Source organism: Mesoplodon densirostris, chromosome 9, assembly GCF_025265405.1.
Source record: "Mesoplodon densirostris isolate mMesDen1 chromosome 9, mMesDen1 primary haplotype, whole genome shotgun sequence".
In the NCBI taxonomy this organism is placed as follows: Eukaryota; Metazoa; Chordata; class Mammalia; order Artiodactyla; family Ziphiidae; genus Mesoplodon; species Mesoplodon densirostris.
The window spans coordinates 68020239-68037043 of record NC_082669.1 but is presented as its reverse complement, the minus strand read 5'-3'; the positions used below and the strand labels follow the sequence as shown (position 1 = coordinate 68037043).

Below are 16805 nucleotides of genomic sequence, written 5' to 3'. Positions count from 1 at the left end.
CAGGGAAGCTGCCAACTCTGCTCATCAAAGTGACTCTGGGAACTCATCAATCCTTATTCCACAAGCATTCACTGGGCGCCAACTGTGCCCAGGACCCTGTGTGTGGGTTGGCTGGGGGTGGGGTGCGGGTCCCACTGGAGGGAAAGAGTGGCTCCTGACCTCGGGCGTCCGGGTCTAGAGGGGGGACCAGTGCAGGCCTGCACGCCTGAAGCACAATGTAGGATGTGACTGGGGCTATAACAATGTGTGCACAGAGCACTTGTGGTCCACACAGACACAGGACCACATGACTGAGTCGGAGCCGCTTTGTGGAGAAGCAGCATTTGGGTGGGTCTTGAAGTCTTGGATATTTTTTAATAAGCTTTTTGATTTTGAAATAATTTTAGAATCAAAAGAAGTTTCAAAAATAGTACAGAGTTCCTGTGCACCCTTCACCCAGCTTCCCCCAACGATAACATCTTACATAACCAGAGTGCATTATCAACACCAGGAAGCTGACAATGGGGTGACATCGATAACTCAGCTCCAGGCCGTATTGGGATTTCACCAGTGAGGGCGGGGTCTTCAAGGGGGGGAAGGGAAGGAGAGGGTAGCAGGGGCAGGGAGGAGAAGGCAGGCGGGCCCCAGCCTGGGTTCCCGCTCGGTATCTGCCTCTGTTGGCTGCATGGCTGCATGACTCATGCCTCGCACCCGACAGGCCAGCAAGCCTGCCAACCCCAGAACCAGGAGATGGTGACTTGTGGAGCTCTGACTCTCTGGCCATCTCCTTTAGCCAGTGCCTCCGGCACTGGGTTGGCTGCAAGGGCCCTTCCTCAAGCAGAGCATCCAGGGCTCCAACCTCCTGTCAGGAATGTGGAAACAGGCTTGCAGATGGGAGAGGATTTGCCCAGGCCACACAGCTGCTTAGTGACAGAGCCGGACTCCCACCCTCACTTTCCGGCTCCCTCTCTGGTGTCCCTTCCCTCTCCCCTCACTTGTTACCCTCAGGGTACCACCTGGTCAGCCAAAGATTCAAAATGGAGGGCAACCGCTCAGTACACGCTGCCCTGCTAAGGAAGGATACACGCGAGCCCAGCCTTAGCACTGGGGCAGGAGCTTCTGTCTAATTCCTTCTGCCAGGGCTGGCGTGTGCGTGAGGCCAGCCCGCAGGAATCTCCTCCACGGTACGTGGGAATGGCCATAACAGCCCTTGCCCATCATAAACTCTGGAGGGCAGAGTTCACAGAAGTGTTTTCCCCGGAATTGTGAGCGATGCGCAGGTTAATAAATCCCTCCGTCCACCCCAGGATCCCTGCCCCAGAGGTAGTAAAAGAGGCCCCTCTGATGGCCGCAGAGGGGCCCTCATTGGAGGGAGATACCGAGGGGGCCTCATTGTGTTCTTGCAGAGGAAACGAGAAAGAATCTGGAGGAAATGTCTGCTCTGAGATACTGCACCTCAGGGCCAGCAGCTGCCTAAGAAAGGCATGGCCTTCTTCAGACACATTCAAGTGCTCCCAGCGGGTTTTCAACGGGGAGAAAAGGTCCTGCTCCCCATCTGGGGTGTGTCTCAAAACCTTCCTCAGAGCAGGAGGCCTCCTCAAAATGGGGGAGAAAGAGTGACAGGACGCTCCCTGCCCCTAGACTCAAAATCACACAGTGGCAAAGCTTAGCGGTCATCTGGTTCCTTACTACTCAAAGTGTAGTCCATGGACCAGCGGCATCACCCTTCCTGGAAGCCTGTTAGAAATTCAAAACCTCAGGCCCTGGCCCGGGCCCACGGAACCTGAGCCTCCTCTTCAGCGAGACTCTGCGGGACGCGTGTGCACAATCAAAGTTTAAGAAGCACCGATCTAGTCCAAATGCTTCATTCTACAAATGAGGAGACCGAGGTTCAGGGAGGGGCAGAAAATCGCTCCAGCTCACGCCGCAAGTGAAACTGCCGACACAGCTTGGAATCCAGCCCCAGACTCTGTTCTGCATCCTCTGTACGCTGCTTAACTGCCCACCCCTGGGTCACATCGCTCTCCGACAGCGCATCGGGAAGCTCCCACGGGGAGGACAGGCACCCAGAGCAGGAGCTGGACCACCACTGGCAGTCACTCAGCCTGAAACCTTTCTCTGGGGGGCAAGCTGCAGCCAACCTCACGTCTCCTGGGGTGCCTTGGACAAACCACGGGCCCCAAGCTGGCCCTTGCATGGTACCCAGGTATGTTTTCAGGACTGGCACAAGGGAGCCAGGACCCCTAGGACAACTGGGTCCTCAGCTGGGCCCAGCAGCCAGAGCAGCTCTGCTCAGCCTGCCTGTGCTACACACGCTGCCCCCAGATGTGCTGAGGGTCAGATTTCACTGTGGCCCGGTGGCCACTCAGGAGGCCCTGCCATGCAGAGAAGGGCTCAGACAGTAGTCACGTGTAGCATTTGGCTCCAGTCCTGACACTCGCGGATAGGATCTGAAACAGATCCCTTTCCTTGTGTCACCGGGTGACTGGGAGGATCGATGACAAGCAGTTGTGCTAAGGGACCCCCTGCCCTCCACAAAGCCACTCGAGGGCCCCTTTGTGCAGATGCAGAGGGGTGGGTCGTCATAAAGACAATGTGCTATATAATCGTAGGGTGCCATGGCCGTTGTCCCCCAAGCTGGGCCTGGAGCTCCCAGCCTATGCCGGGGCTCCGGGCTGGGCAGCACCTGGCTCTGCCACTCTTGCACCTCCTGTAGCTCCGGGCACACAGATCGGGTACAGCAAACTCCAGAAACAGAAGTTAGCCTGAGTTCCCTTTCTAGGTCTCCGTGAGGAAGAAGCCCAGCAGAGGCGGGACACGAAAGCTGCTTGGGGAGTGCTGGCAGGGGCAAAGACAGAAGGCAAGAGGAAGTGAAAGGAGCACCTGACCACCCCACGCCCCCCTGCGGCCCTGACCTGCGTGCAGTATCCGTGTGCTCCAATCAGGTGGCTGGTGGGGACGTCGAAGTCCTGGCGGACACTGGAGAGCAAGAAGAAAGGGCTGTTAGCACACCCCTGCCTGATTCAGAATGCCGGGCAAACCTCGAGGGTGGCCAGGGCCTCCCCTCGGGTTCCAGGCTGAGGCCCCGAATTCCAGATTTGGCGGGAACCTGAGCCTCTGTGCCCTGTGCCCTCCCTGGGGCCGGAGTCCAGGGCTCACTCTGCTCTGGGCAATGGCCTCCACTCTGGCCTGCAGAGGGCCACCAGACCCTCCGCAGACACCAGAGGTTCGTGATGGAAGCATGCCACAGCAGAAAGGGCCCTGGGTTTGGAATCCACGTCCTGCATTCACACTCCCACTGTCGCTTACTAAGGGTGGGGACTGGGACATCCTCTGCCACCTCCAGTCCTCGGTCTGCAAGTCGGTTAAATGGGAGGAATGGCCTCTAATGCCTTCTTGAGTCCTAAAACAACAGCTGCCACCACCTGGGCATAGACCCTGTACCAGGCCGAGTATGACTATTATTCCCTAAACCCTGAGAGACAAACCAAGGCTCAGAGAAGAATTGATGTGCCCAGGGCACTCAGCTCGTGGGCGATGGAGCTGGCAGGAGATCTAGCTGCCAGTCTCCAAGGTCTGTGTTCCCCCCGACCCTAGATCACCTCTGTGGCTCCACCTTCAGAATGGGGTCCCCCTAAGGGCACAAGGTGAAAAGCCCTTTTGCCAAAAGAAACCCACCAAACTGAAAGAAAGAGATTTCTAGGGCTGTATGCTACTGGGGGCCAGAACGGTGCAGAGTGTCAGGTCAGCAATGGCCCTGTCACATGTGAGGTCAGCACCAGCAGGCAAGCCCCCTGCCCCCAAATCTCAAAACCATCCTACCGTCTAGAAAGCCCACCATTAGGACATTATTATTCCTTTTACCCCAAAGTAAATCCCTCGGGAGACCAAGCATTCTTGTTGAACAGAGCCGTGGGACAGATGGGTAACAGGAAAGGAGCTCCCACCTATAGACCGCACTAGAGGACAGCATTTCAAACCTCCAGCCACCCAGTGAAGTAGGAATTACTTTATTTTACAGACATGGAAAGAAGCTCAGAGAGGTAACGCCAGGGGGGCGATGTGAGGCCAGGGAGCTGGCCTCACCAGGGAGCCCCACCCAGCACGGTCTACATCTGCACCCCAAAGAGAGCACCGAGGGGTGGCCCAGAGGTAGGAAGAGGCAAGCAATCATGACGTTTGTTTTTCCTTTTAGTGGAAGAGAAGAAAAAACCTGGTCTCACTTTTATGCTTTAAATCTCAATCTGCCATAAGTCCACAAACCTAAAACATACACTCTGGTCCCAAACGAGCTTAGAAACTCAAGCTCCATGACTCCATAGCAGAAATGCTTTCTTGTGGATTTTACTAACTGTGGCCGAACAGGGACGGTTTGTGGTCCACACGAGAAGACGGGCTGGGTTGACACTGCAGGGCCCAGCCGAGAACCACGGAGGCTGGGGGTCCTCAGGAAGGGCCTTGGAGGCTGGCCTGCCAGAAACGACCCAGCGGGCCTGGGAAGGGGCCAGCTGGCGGGACGGGGGACAAATGGACGAGGTCGGCGTGTGGCTGGCACTGGCTTGGGCAGAAGAATTGATGGAAACGCTCCCTGCGGCACATATACAGGCATCTTCTGAAGGGAAGAAAATAGCCTCCGAGGAGCCCTGGGTGGACTGATAAGGATCGCTGGCCCCAAGCCACCCCGAAACTTTCAGAAGCAGTCTGATCTTCTCACAGCCTCGTGTTCACCCAGCGGGTTTGAGCGCCTGCGTCAGCTGAGAGCAGAGGGACAGGCAGAAAGGACAATAGGAGGAAATGGTAATTGCATCCTTAGGTGCAAACACGATGGGAAATTCAGAAGTAGGCTCAGATCTTAAAAAGGAGGAACATCTGTATTTCATACTAGGGCATTTGGGAGATGCCAAGGAGCAGCTTATGGCTTAAGAGATTTACAACTTTGGCAAATCTAGATGCCCAGACCTCGCTCTAGGGGAAATCCCTGGAGAGCTGAGTGTGAGGAATCCTGGAGCAAAGAAACAGCGGCTTCTGCTCTTCCCCAGAGAGGAGGCGATTCACACGGCGGGGCCATCACCAGACCAGAGTTCTAGCCCTGTCTTGCCGTGTGGCCACAGACCTCTCCTCTCTGGGGCTCAGTCTCCCCTTCTGCAACATGAGGGACTTGCACAAGGGCAGGCAGTGTCCTGGGAGCAGGGGCTGAATCCATGGAGGGGCTGCCTGAGCTCTAAGGTTCCTACTTTCTGGGCTTCAGAGCTATAAGCTGTGCTGGGCCCTCCCCTGGGACTGACCATGCCAGTCTAAAGAGCAGCTTATTCCTTCCACAGTCCTCCTGGGAGCTGGACAACACTGGGCCCCAGAAGAGTTCTGCATAGCCCGCCCCAGGAGAGTTCTGCATAGCCCGAGGACCCAGGCACCAGGCTGGGTGAGGGGGAGCCAGGGCCTGATGAAGTCTGCCCCCTGAGACTGTCCTGCACTGGGGAACACTTTAGGGAACAGGAGCGTGCCTGGATTTTAGACTGCAGGAAGCACAGAGTGGGGGAAGCCTGAGTGGACTTGCCCAGGGCATGGAAACTTATGAGGAAGGGTTTGGCCCTGGCTGCCCTGCCGCCAGCCTCCTCAGCATTCTGGAAGTCAAGGGCCAGAACCTGGACCCATGGTCTGGGGTGATGGCCTGACCCTGGGGGTGTCCAGTCCACCCACTGACAGAGGAAGGGGCTCTGCCCAGGATGCCAGCAAGAACGGCTTCTCCCAGCTCTGCCCCCATCGGGAGGTCCCAGAGACACTGCACTGCACCAAGAAACAGAACAAAGAGGACATCAGGGCTGGCAGAGTCTCCGGGGCCCAGCATTTTGCAGATGGGAGAATGGATGGCTAGAGAAAGGACACAGCTGGTCCAGGGCTAGTGACAGGTGCCAGCCCACATTCAGGCTGAAGCCGGTCCTAGAACTCCACTGCCTCTGTCCAGCCCGCCCTCTGGCACAGGGCTCAGAGGGGCAGAGGTTCTGCCACTGAGCAGCTTACAGCACCCGAGCCTTGGATCTGCAGAGTCTGCGGTCTCAGACGCTTTCAGGGACACTGTCCTCCCTAAAGTCTTGTGAGGTCAGCGGGCAAGAGCAGCCATCTCTGTTCTACTGATGGGGAAACTGAGGCCCAGAAAGGAGAAGGGACTTGTGGTCACACAGAGTCAGGGACTGTGTCCCTGGCACCAACATCACACTGTCTAGGGTGGCCTGAAACACGTGATAGTCAACCTGGCCGGCCAGCTCTAGGCAGATCCCTGAGCCCTGAAGCCCCACTCCTGGTCCCCACCCTCCCCGGCTGGGACTCAGCTTGTCCCTTCCCTCTAAAGCTTCCCCAACACACGACTGAACATATGAATCTGGGCATTTTGTGCAGAAGTTTCTGAATAAGAAGGAAAATATGTCCAAGTGGCCTACAAATATGGTTCTGGTCTACAGCCAAAATTCACCTAAAATCAGTGTCCACAAGAGGAGGGGTCAATGGCCTGGACTTAGCTGAGTGACCTCGGGCAAGTCAATGCCTCGTTCTCAGCCTGTGTCTTCATTTATAAAACCAGAGGCCTGGAGCAAGGGGTCTCTGGGGACCTTCCAGGATGTGAACAAGTGTGCCTGGTCCACGACTCTGATATTTAAAACATCATGCCTAAAATAGCTGGTCATTAACCGGGGAGGACCCAACCAGCCACCTCCCCTCCACCTGACCTCTAGGGCACCAGGCCCGGGGCACCACCACATTCCACTGGGTCAACTCCTGCCTGTCCCTCCCAGGACACGCTCCCCCAGAGACTGCACCTTCCACTGCACTCCCTGCCACCTGCAGCGGCCTCCAGAAACAATCACCCATTGTTTGGCAGGACTTCTACTGACTCTCGAGGACAATATCAGCAGCGAAAGGACAGCTGTGGAACAACTAAGAGAACGTGGGCTCTGAAGTCAGGGAGCCTGGGATTCAAATCCAGCTGCTGCTGCTTACCGGTTGCTCCTCTCTCTGAGCCTCAGTTTCCCCACCAGTAAAATGGGTATGAAGACGCCTCCTTCTATTACAGATTGCTGTGAGAACTGAACGAGATGAACTATATAAAGCATTTGACATTTAGTAAATGTAACTTCCTTTTTCCTGCGATACCAGCAATAACAACAACAACAACAAAACAATGACTGAGAGGTCATGATTCCTACAACCTCCACTATTCGTATCACGGCCAAAATCCCAGAATAAATGGAGTCTCCGCTCCCAGCGATTGAACTGTGGCCATGAATATCTGAAAAGGATTTGGAGGTGGCGGATATTGACTGTTTTCTCAGAAACGTTAACAGGGAATGGACAATGAGTCAGAATACCTGGGTGTCAGAACCCCTCTGCCACCTGCGCTGTGTGACCTTTGGCAAATTTCTTTCTACCTCTGAGCCTTGGGTGTGTCATCCCCTGATGGCGATAACAATAACCACCTCAAAGAGTCGTTGCAATAAGGGCTGAGGCCATAAAAAGGCCCTGTAAACTGCAGACAGCTCCACAGGTTAGAGGGCACGGGTATTATTTCCATTCTGCAGGCACGGGCCCTAAAGAGGAAGGGGACCCAGGAAGCAGGGCAAGGAGCATGGATGGAGAGAGAGGGACCTGCCTGGAGGAAGGAAGAGAAAGCAGAGATGCCCAAGCCCTTCCCCCACTGCCTTCCACCTCACCTCCCCCAGTCCTCTTCCACGGGCCGGCACCTTCCTTCCAAACGCGCCTCGAGGAGCCCTTCCCTGCAAAAACCCCTCTGCTAGCCTTCGCCTGCTTTGTTCTTGCTGCCTGCCACAACCCTTCCCACATAATGCTCAGAGCCCTGCTAACTGTCACCTCCTCCACAAAGGGACACCTCCCTTGCCCCAGAGAGATGTGCCCCATCTCCCTGCAGACATCCCCTTCCTAAGAGTGCCCACCCCCTGCTTTTCGGGTGCCAGCCTTGCCCTTCCAGGTAGCAAGGACTTGGAGGGCCTGGGTTATGTTGTGTCTGTCTGGCCCCATGGTGCCCAGAACTGGGCCCTAACCCTGCAGGTGCACAGCAAACGGGCCCTAAATGATGTGAGCCTGCCCTGCGGAACGGCTTCCGCAAGCTGGGTCCCACCCAGGCCTTGTCTGGAGGCAGGCAGAAGCAAGCTTCCCACCCAAATGGCTGAAGCTGGACTGGAACAAAAGATTCTTTCAAAAGGTTAGTGGCTTGGGTGGGATGGGCAGGGTGGGAGGGAGGCACGGGAGGGAGGAGGTATGGGGATATATGTATACGTATAGCTGATTCACTTTGTTATAGAGCAGAAACTAACACACCATTGTAAAGCCATTATACTTCAATAAAGATGTTAAAAAAAAAGGTGGGGGGGCTTCCCTGGTGGCACAGTGGTTGAGAGTCCGCCTGCCAATGCAGGGGACACTGGTTCGTGCCCTGGTCCGGGAAGATCCCATATGCCACGGAGCGGCTGGGCCCGTGAGCCATAGCCGCTGAGCCTGCGCATCCAGAGCCTGTGCTCCGCAACGGCAAAGGCCACAACAGTGAGAGGCCCGCGTACCGCAAAAAAAAAAAAAAAAAAAAAAAAAAAAAAGGTTAATGGCCTCTCCTACCTCCTGAGGCCCATCCTCTCTACCTGGGCACCTAAGCAAGCCCTTCGTGGAACAAGGAGGTATGTATAGCTCTGGGGTGAGTGGGTAGGGGTGCTAGATGCACCGAGCATCAGGAGACCCTCCCAGTTCTGCCACTAACCCCGGCGTGGCCTGGGCTTGGTCGCCCTTCTCTGCATCCAGCCTTCAGGCTCTGTCTATGCGCAGACCTGCTGCCCTCAGCCACACCCCACTGGCACTCACGGGCCATGACTTGCCATTTCAGCAGCCTGGGACCAGACTATGCCGGCTGAAATGAGGTGGAGAGTGAAGCCGGTGGACAAGCATCAGTTTGGTCTGGGACTCCCTGGGGTCCTGTTTCCCATTCTCCTTCTAAGTGGGCAGACACAGCTGACCAGCGCCTGTCATTCCTCCCTTAGCCCAGGATGGGAGATGCAGGCACAGGAGACTCGGGTGATGGTGTCAGCTGTGTGCCAACCTGCCCTTAATTCTCAGAACCTTGGTCCCCACAGCTGCAGAATGGGATGATGGTTCCAGGCCTATGGGCCTGTCCCTTGGGTTGCTGGCAGCCCCCAAAGCCTGGGGTGGGCTGTTCCAGGCCAGCCTCAGCTGCTTGGGCAGGACACTTGCTTCTGCCTGCCTTCAAACACAGCCTGGGACCCAGCTTCTGGAGGCCGTTCCACAGGCCTGGGTATGGGCAGGCTCACACCATTTGGGGCCCGTTTGCTGTGCACCTGCAGGGGCCCAGGACCCCTCCCTCTCTCCTCCGCCTCCAGATGAGGCTGGGCCTCCAGCAACTGCCTTCCTCAGGTTGGGGGAGCCAGCTGGAGAGCTACAGGATGGAGCTCCACTCACTGCACGGGAGCTGGGGGCTCCCAGAAAAGGAACCTGGGCGAGGAAGGAAGGTCAGTCGAAGGAAGTGGGGTCTGGGTGAAGCATCTGCTGCTTCCGATGACAAAGGTACCAGCAAGCCCTTTGGGTCTGCCTCCCACCCACCACCACGGCCTCCTCAGACACGTCTGCTGAAAGCACTCACTAGCACGGCCTCCACCAGAATCCGAGTCCAGGTGACAGGTGTCTTGGAAGTCATTGAGAAAGTTCCTCTCCTCCTGTTTTCCAGCTATAGTCCAAAGAGCCTGGCATGCCGTGAGGGAGGGCCATTTACCATCCTGCCCGGTCTCCCGTGTCCCACCTGGAAGACCCAGGGGAGAAAGGCCAGGCTCCGTTCAGGGCTGCAAAGCAGTTGTTGTCCATATCGAGCCAGGGTACCCGGTCTGGGCAGGTCTGTGTGCACCTCCCATCCTGGGCTGGGAGAGTTTAGGGGGTGCGACAGGAGGGTGGAGGAGAACGCTGACAAGTCTCCTATCTTTTCCTTCCCCCAGCACAGCACACCTAGGGCCACCAAAATCCTGGGCTTCTCAACCTGAACAGCCCCCTGCTCGAACCCTTACGCTGCCATCCACTGGCCCGCCCAGCCTCCCTGAGGTGGACTGGGAGCTTCGTCACTGCTTCTCTCCACTTCTGAGAGTGGCCTGCAGGGCCTCCATCAGGCCCAGACCTGACTCAGCCCCGAGTTCAGGCCTGCTCTCGGCTCCTTGATCTGTCTCATACCTCCAGTTGCTGACCACGCAGCCCGTCCCTTCCCCAGCCAGTGTGGTAGATCCCTGAGGGTGGTCCTGAGGTACCACCTTCCGGGGGAGCCCCTGAGTCTCACCTGCCCCACAATGGCTGCGGCCTGGGCCTGGCCACCATGAGGCCATCAGGAACTGCGGCAGCCCGAGAAAAGGGTCCCTGGAGCCCACCGTGCAGGAGGCTCCCCCGAGAACACGACATTGAGACAGAGGAAAGGAGAGAGAAGAGACAGAATGGGGGACACCAAGTCCCAAAGACACTGTCTGCGTTCCTGGACCCAGCCACTCCCAAAGCCCTGGGCTTTTGATATGAATCAGTTAATTGCATTGTTTTCTGCTTACGCTGGCTAAGAACTGTGCTTCTGTCACTTGCCTTCGCCCGACCAACACTCACGCTGGCTTTCAGTTCAAGGCTGTTTCACTGTGTTGTTGTTTTCCCTCTGCTGGAGATGGTTACAAAGAACACAGAACCACATGGTGTGGAGGCTTCTCCACGCCCCCAGTGCCTGGCTTGTGCTGCTAGAAAATCACTTCGGCAAATGACAAAGTACCGCCTATTTTGGACTTTCAAGATTGCCCTTGGGCATCCAAAGTTGCCACTGTAATGAATGCCAATGGTCTACTGAATGAAGAGGTTTTCTTCACAAGCTGTCTCCTCTCGCCGCCCAGGCCTAAGTCACCCGGGGTGGTGGTGGGGGGCAGCACCCTAGCCGTCCCCTGTGCCGAGGGGCTGGCCCACCCCTGCACTGCGCTGTGCAGGGCTGGCTCGGAGCTGGCCTTGACCCCGGAAACTTGGGCATCCCTGGGGCTTGTGAGAATGCGCTGGGGAAAGTTCTGGGCCATGCGGTTTGGAAAGCAGGGGAACTAGGAGAACATGAAAGCCTGTATGAGATTTACCGTAAGCAATTCGAGATCTTAGGAAAGAACACGGATGGCTTCAAATCAAGCAGAAAATAATGAAACCTTCTCAAGCCTCTGCACTCAGCCTGGGGTAAGCAAAACTCAAAGGCCAGCTTTGCCACTTGTTCTTTGAGCCTCTGAGGGTGAAGTGTCCAGGCTGCACTCTGCTGCATTTGTGTCTGCCCATGGCGCCCTCACCCTGGCTCCACTCAGGGCTGGGGACAGCCCGTGGACAGGAGGCAATGACTCTGTTGTGACAGCTGCCCCTGGGCCTCAGGCATGAGTCTCAGAGCCTTGCTAGGAGGGAGGGACGGCCATGCGCTCAGTCACACTCACACTCCCGCACACACACAATCAAGTCACCCTTCGCACAATCTCAGACACAACCACCAAAACCCACATCATCTCACACCCAGCCCCTCAGACCCACCCATCTCCCATCCACACACGCCCTGCCACAAACGCACACATACTCACTGTGTCTGGCTGCGTTTCCCAGCCCCTCCTCCCCCAGCTCCACTTCTCCTGGCCAAACAGCATATGATTTGAGAGACTTGCTCTCTTTTTTGGGCTACCAGGTCATGTTCTCAACTGCCCAAAGTAGCACAGGATCACCCTGAAATGGTATCAAAGGGTTCAGCAAAGCTAAAACTGGACCCCAGAGCAGGAAGGCCCTTGGGATCGCCTGGTCCTGTGGTTTTTAAGCTGTGTTTGCAGAACCGGGGCTTCCCCCTAAGAGCAGTCTCCTGGCACCAGGGAGGACCCATCACCCATTGCAGGATGTCCCTGTGGCCATGTCTCCACCACGAGGCACCAAGCCAAGACTGAGAGCAAGACAGGACAGCACGGGGCACAAGAGGCTCCTGAGCACAGCTGGGAGAGGATGGGACCAGCAGCGGCCACTATCCGAGGCCTGCCACCCACCCAGAGCCCTGCCAAGCACACGACATGTATTTCTTCATTTAATCTTGTGAGGCAGGAACTGTCATCCTCATTTTACAGAGTAAGAAACTCAAGCTCAAAGGAGTTTGGAGTCAGGCCTGAAACCAAGTCTGTTTTATTCCCAAGTTCAGGTCCTTAAACAGCAAAACCCAGAGAACCCCGTCTGGGACGAGGATGCCTGGGTTGAGCTGTGTGACTTTGGGGCAAGTCATTCGCCTCTCAGAGCCTCGTTTCCTCACCTGAAAGACAGAGATGGTGACGGTGATCGCAATAGTGACCCCTAACAGGGTTGCCGTGGGGATTATATGCGTCTCGTGTAAAATGCTACAGCAAAGGATCTGGCACACCGGAAGCTTACTAGATGCTGGTTGCTTTCCTTCTTACTGCCGATGAGAATGTTCTCTATGCTGTCTTCTTAGAAGAAGGGAAAGGGAGGCCACAGGAGTAAGACAACTCCCACCAAAGCACTACCGGGGCCAACGCTAAAGCAGGTCTCTGTGCAGGTCCTCCTGGAAGGCAGGGGCCAGGCTGCCCATAGCTGCCCTGGGAGGCTTCGGAACCACTGGCCTCCAGGAGCCAGGGAAGGTCCTCGGGGGCCCTAAGCAGGAGAGACTGTCTTTATACACTCTCTCTAGGGACAAGGGGAAGGAGGGGACCCCCACAGCGTTGTGTGTGTCTGTGTGTGTATCCATGTGTCTCTGTGTATATCTGTGGCTGTGTATGTCTCTTTCTGTGTCTATGTATGTCTCTTTGTGCCCGTGTCTGTGTGTGTGTGTGTGTCTCTGTGTGTGTGTGTGTCTGTGACTGGTGGAGGGGGAGGGGCATGGCAGCACTGTGACTTCAGGCCCATGGGCACGAGGCTGTGCAGGTCCAGCGAGGTACCCTCCCCAACACAGATGCCCCACAGGTGCCACGACCTAGGCAGGGACTGACCCCTGCGTGGCTTGGTTGGATGGAGTGAGGAGGCGGCAGAAACTGCCCTAGTGCTCCAGCTCTGGACAACGTGAAGCACAGCCTGGACATGGGGCCCCGAAGACCCCTCAGACGGGCAGGGCTGCCAGAGCAGTCCCTAAGGAGTGTGCATGTGAACAGGGTGCCCGGCCCCCAGGCTGACAAGCCCCACGGCACCTAGAGCAGAGACACTGAGCACAGAGACCTTGACCCTCAGAGCCAAGGGGCCCCCATACAGACGGGGGAACTGAGGCCAAGAGGATTGCAAAAGGGCCTGGCCCTCCTGAGAGCTCAGCCTCCCCTCAGGGAGCTCAAGGGTCTCACTCACACACCCGTCAGCCCAGGGATTAGCAAACCCAGGCCTGGGGAGAAGGCAGGGCGGCTTACAGTCGCCCGTGCACGTGAGCCCGGCCAGGAATGAATCATATCATTATGGCAGGATTAGAAGGAAAATGCCATTAGAAAGTGCACACACATGCATTTAATAAGGTCAGGAGCAGCGAGCAGCAGGCAGGCTAGTAGCACGAGGCTGCAGAGCCCCTGCCCTCCTCCTCCCACCCACACCAGAGGCCACGGGGAACTCGGACAGGGCCCGCCCAGGACCAGGAGTGGGGGGCATGCGTCTCCTTCTGCCGGGCCTCCCCAGCCTGGGCTCCCCATGGCTACTCTTTCTGCCTCCCCAGTTCCCAGGGCCCACCTGCTCAGAGCTGTTCCCAAATCTTCCCCAACACCACGTACCCCTGCAAAGTACAAATTCAGTCCCCCAGGTCTCCACGCCCTCTGGGGTCTGCACTCTGCTTGGAAGTGGACAGGGCAATCGATTGTACTTTACAAACCTATCAATGTGCTGTTAATCTGCTACCCTCCCTAGTGACATAATGCCCAGGTGACAAATACAGAAAAGAGGCCTAGAAAGCTCCTAGGGAATGAGGGTGATGGCGGAACTCCAGTTCTTGGGCAGCCTGGGAGGCCATGTTTGATAAGGATGCGTGGTGTCCAAGCCGGGGACCCAGCCTCCCTGCTCCCCCGGCCTCCAAGGCCCCGGGGCACGCTCAGCCCCTCAGGGTTGGCCCTAGACACCAACCTTGAAGCCTTCGGGACTGCCTTGGCCTACAGCAAGTTCACAGGGCCCTCGGTCATCTCCCAGTTCTTATGTCCCCGCACATGTCTCGGAGGAGTCCACGTGTGTGCCCAAGTACCCGCCCATTGCAGTGCCGCTGGGATACCAGGGAGGCTGTAAGCCCTTTGGGGGGTCTTTTGCATCTGAATCTCATGCATTCCCCAGCACACGTGGGGAGACGGAGGAGAAGGTAGCACTGAACACACATGTACAAAGAATGTAACTGTTCTCTCTCCCCTGTCCAGCCAACCGCCCCTAGTCCACTGCTTCATTCATCCATGCTCACAACGCACCCACTGTGTGCCCAGCTCTGCCCTGGGCTCTGGGGAGGCGGCAGTGAACCAGACAGACAAGCCCGGCTCCCGGAAATGAATGAGGAAGATACTCACAGCTCTGTGGACCTGGACAGGATGGCCGACAGGGTGAGCAGGACACATCCGTAGGGGCCTGCTTCAAACTGGGAAGAGGAGAGAGGAATGAGAACCCATCAAGTGTGTGCACCTCCCTCCTGTCACTTCCTTGGGGACCACGACCCAGGGAGCAGCCTGACCCTGAGCCAGCTGCTTCCAGCCAGGTCCCAGAGGTCGCCAGGCAGCCCCATGGCAGATCCCATGCAGGTCTCACTAACCAGACTCCCTAAGGGATGAGGAGCGCACCAGCCTGAATGACAATGGAGAAGACGCAGTGCCCGCCGAGGAACACCCCACGACCTCCAAGTCCCAGAAGTTCACGGACAGCCATGGCCTGGGGCAGCCTCCACTACCATGCAAGTGTCTTCTGCTCATTATCACATTTAAAACTATCCCGGGGGCTTCCCCGGTGGCGCAGTGGTTGAGAGTCCGCCTGACGATGCAGGGGATGTGGGTTTGTGCCCTGGTCCGGGAGGATCCCACATGCCGCGCAGCGGCTGGGCCCGTGAGCCATGGCCGCTGAGCCTGCGCATCCGGAGCCTGTGCTCCGCAGCGGGAGAGGCCACAGCAGTGAGAGGCCTGCGTACCGCAAAAAAATAAAAAATAAAAAAAACTATCTCGGGCCTGTGCTATAAATATTGTTATTACTGCCCTCTGCCACGTGAGGAAACTGGGGCTCAGAAATTGAGTGACTGGCCCGAGGTCACACAACTTGCAAGCAGCCCAATGGGTATCCAGGGGACTCCGTCTGATTCCAAATCCCTAACTCCTAAGGGATCCTAAGAACTGCACTGGGCAGAGAGTAGCAGAGATCAGGTTGGAGGAGAATCGGGTGGGGAGGTGCCAGTGAGGTGAGCATGGCAAGTGCAAGAGCAGATCCCATCGTTTCAGATTTTTTTGTTCATCGTGGATTTTTTGAGATTTTTAATAGTTTTAAACTATTGCACTAAAATATTATTTATGCTGATTACTGAGGTTTGGGGGACCCCTTTGAATTTGGGGAGCACCTCACTCATCTTCCCACCTTCCCCTAGTCTCGACCCTGGTTTGGAGCCCAGAACCTGGGGCCTGGCTGCCTGGGTTTACATCCCGGCTCTGCCACTCCTAGCTATGTGACCACAGGGACATTTCTTAACTTCTCTGTCCCATCTCCTCATCTGTAAAACAAAGACAATAAAACTAGGACCCATCCTCATGAGGCTTTTGTGAAGATTAAGGGAGATCATCCTTGTAAAGCACTTCAAACAGGGCCTGACACCTGTGTTAGCTGTTTGTATGATGCTGGGTCCTCACTGCCCACGTGTCCAGTGAGCCCAGCAGGCCATGGATTACTGGGATGGACTATGTCATTTCTGCTTCCTGAAGGAACACTGTCTCCCGACGGCAAATGAGTGTGAAGGCCTTACTCATCCCACTGTGGGGACAATACCACTTTTGGAATTGTTGATGAAGATGCTGCCTGTTACAATAGTCAGTGTTCCTTATGGGGTGATCAGTTTCTTTTTGAACTTAAAACTAAAAAAGAAAGCTTACTTTCCTGGAACAATGAGAATCATATAACTTATCATATTTCCATTTTGCCTTGGCTGCCAGGAAACTCAGAGCCAAATACGATGTTCAAACTACTCCAACTATTTTAGCTCAAACTTCTGATAGAATTATCTTTTCTTTTCCTCAAAATATAGACTTTATCAAGGGAAGACAAATACTGTATGTTATCACTTATATGTAGAATCTAAAAAATAAAACAAATGAATTAATACAACAAAAGAGAAACAGACTCACAGATATAGAGAACAAATTAGTGATTACCAGTGGGGAGAGGGAAAGGGGGAGGGGCAGGATAGGGGTAGGGATTAAGAGGCACAAACTATTATGTATAAAATAAATAAGCAACACAGACACATTGTACAGCACAGGGAAATATAGTCTTTTTTTTTTTTTTTTTTTTTTTTGCGGTACGCGGGCCTCTCACTGTTGTGGCCTCTCCCGTTGCGGAGCACAGGCTCCGGACGCGCAGGTTCAGCGGCCATGGCTCACGGGCCCAGCCACTCCGCGGCATGTGGGATCTTCTCGGACCGGGGCACGAACCTGTGTCCCCTGCATCGGCAGGCAGACTCTCAACCACTGCGCCACCAGGGAAGCCCTATAGCCATTATTTTATAATAACTTTAAATGGAGTATAATCTATAAAAATATTGAATCACTATGTTGTACATGTGCAACTAATATAATATTGTAAATGAACTATACTTCAAT

At 55.6% G+C, this 16805-nt stretch overlaps 1 protein-coding gene across 2 annotated transcripts in view; it reads right to left on the bottom strand.

The window, feature by feature from the left end:
- Nucleotides 1–16805, bottom strand: part of MINDY4 (MINDY lysine 48 deubiquitinase 4) — a 164126-nt gene that overhangs the window by 19277 nt on the left and 128044 nt on the right. For both annotated transcript variants that reach the window (XM_060107468.1, XM_060107469.1), the window contains exons 13-14: nucleotides 14526–14593; nucleotides 2895–2958 (exon numbers count right to left, since the gene is read on the bottom strand). In XM_060107468.1, the coding sequence (XP_059963451.1) occupies nucleotides 2895–2958; nucleotides 14526–14593 (132 nt within the window). The remainder of the gene's footprint in view (nucleotides 1–2894; nucleotides 2959–14525; nucleotides 14594–16805) is intronic.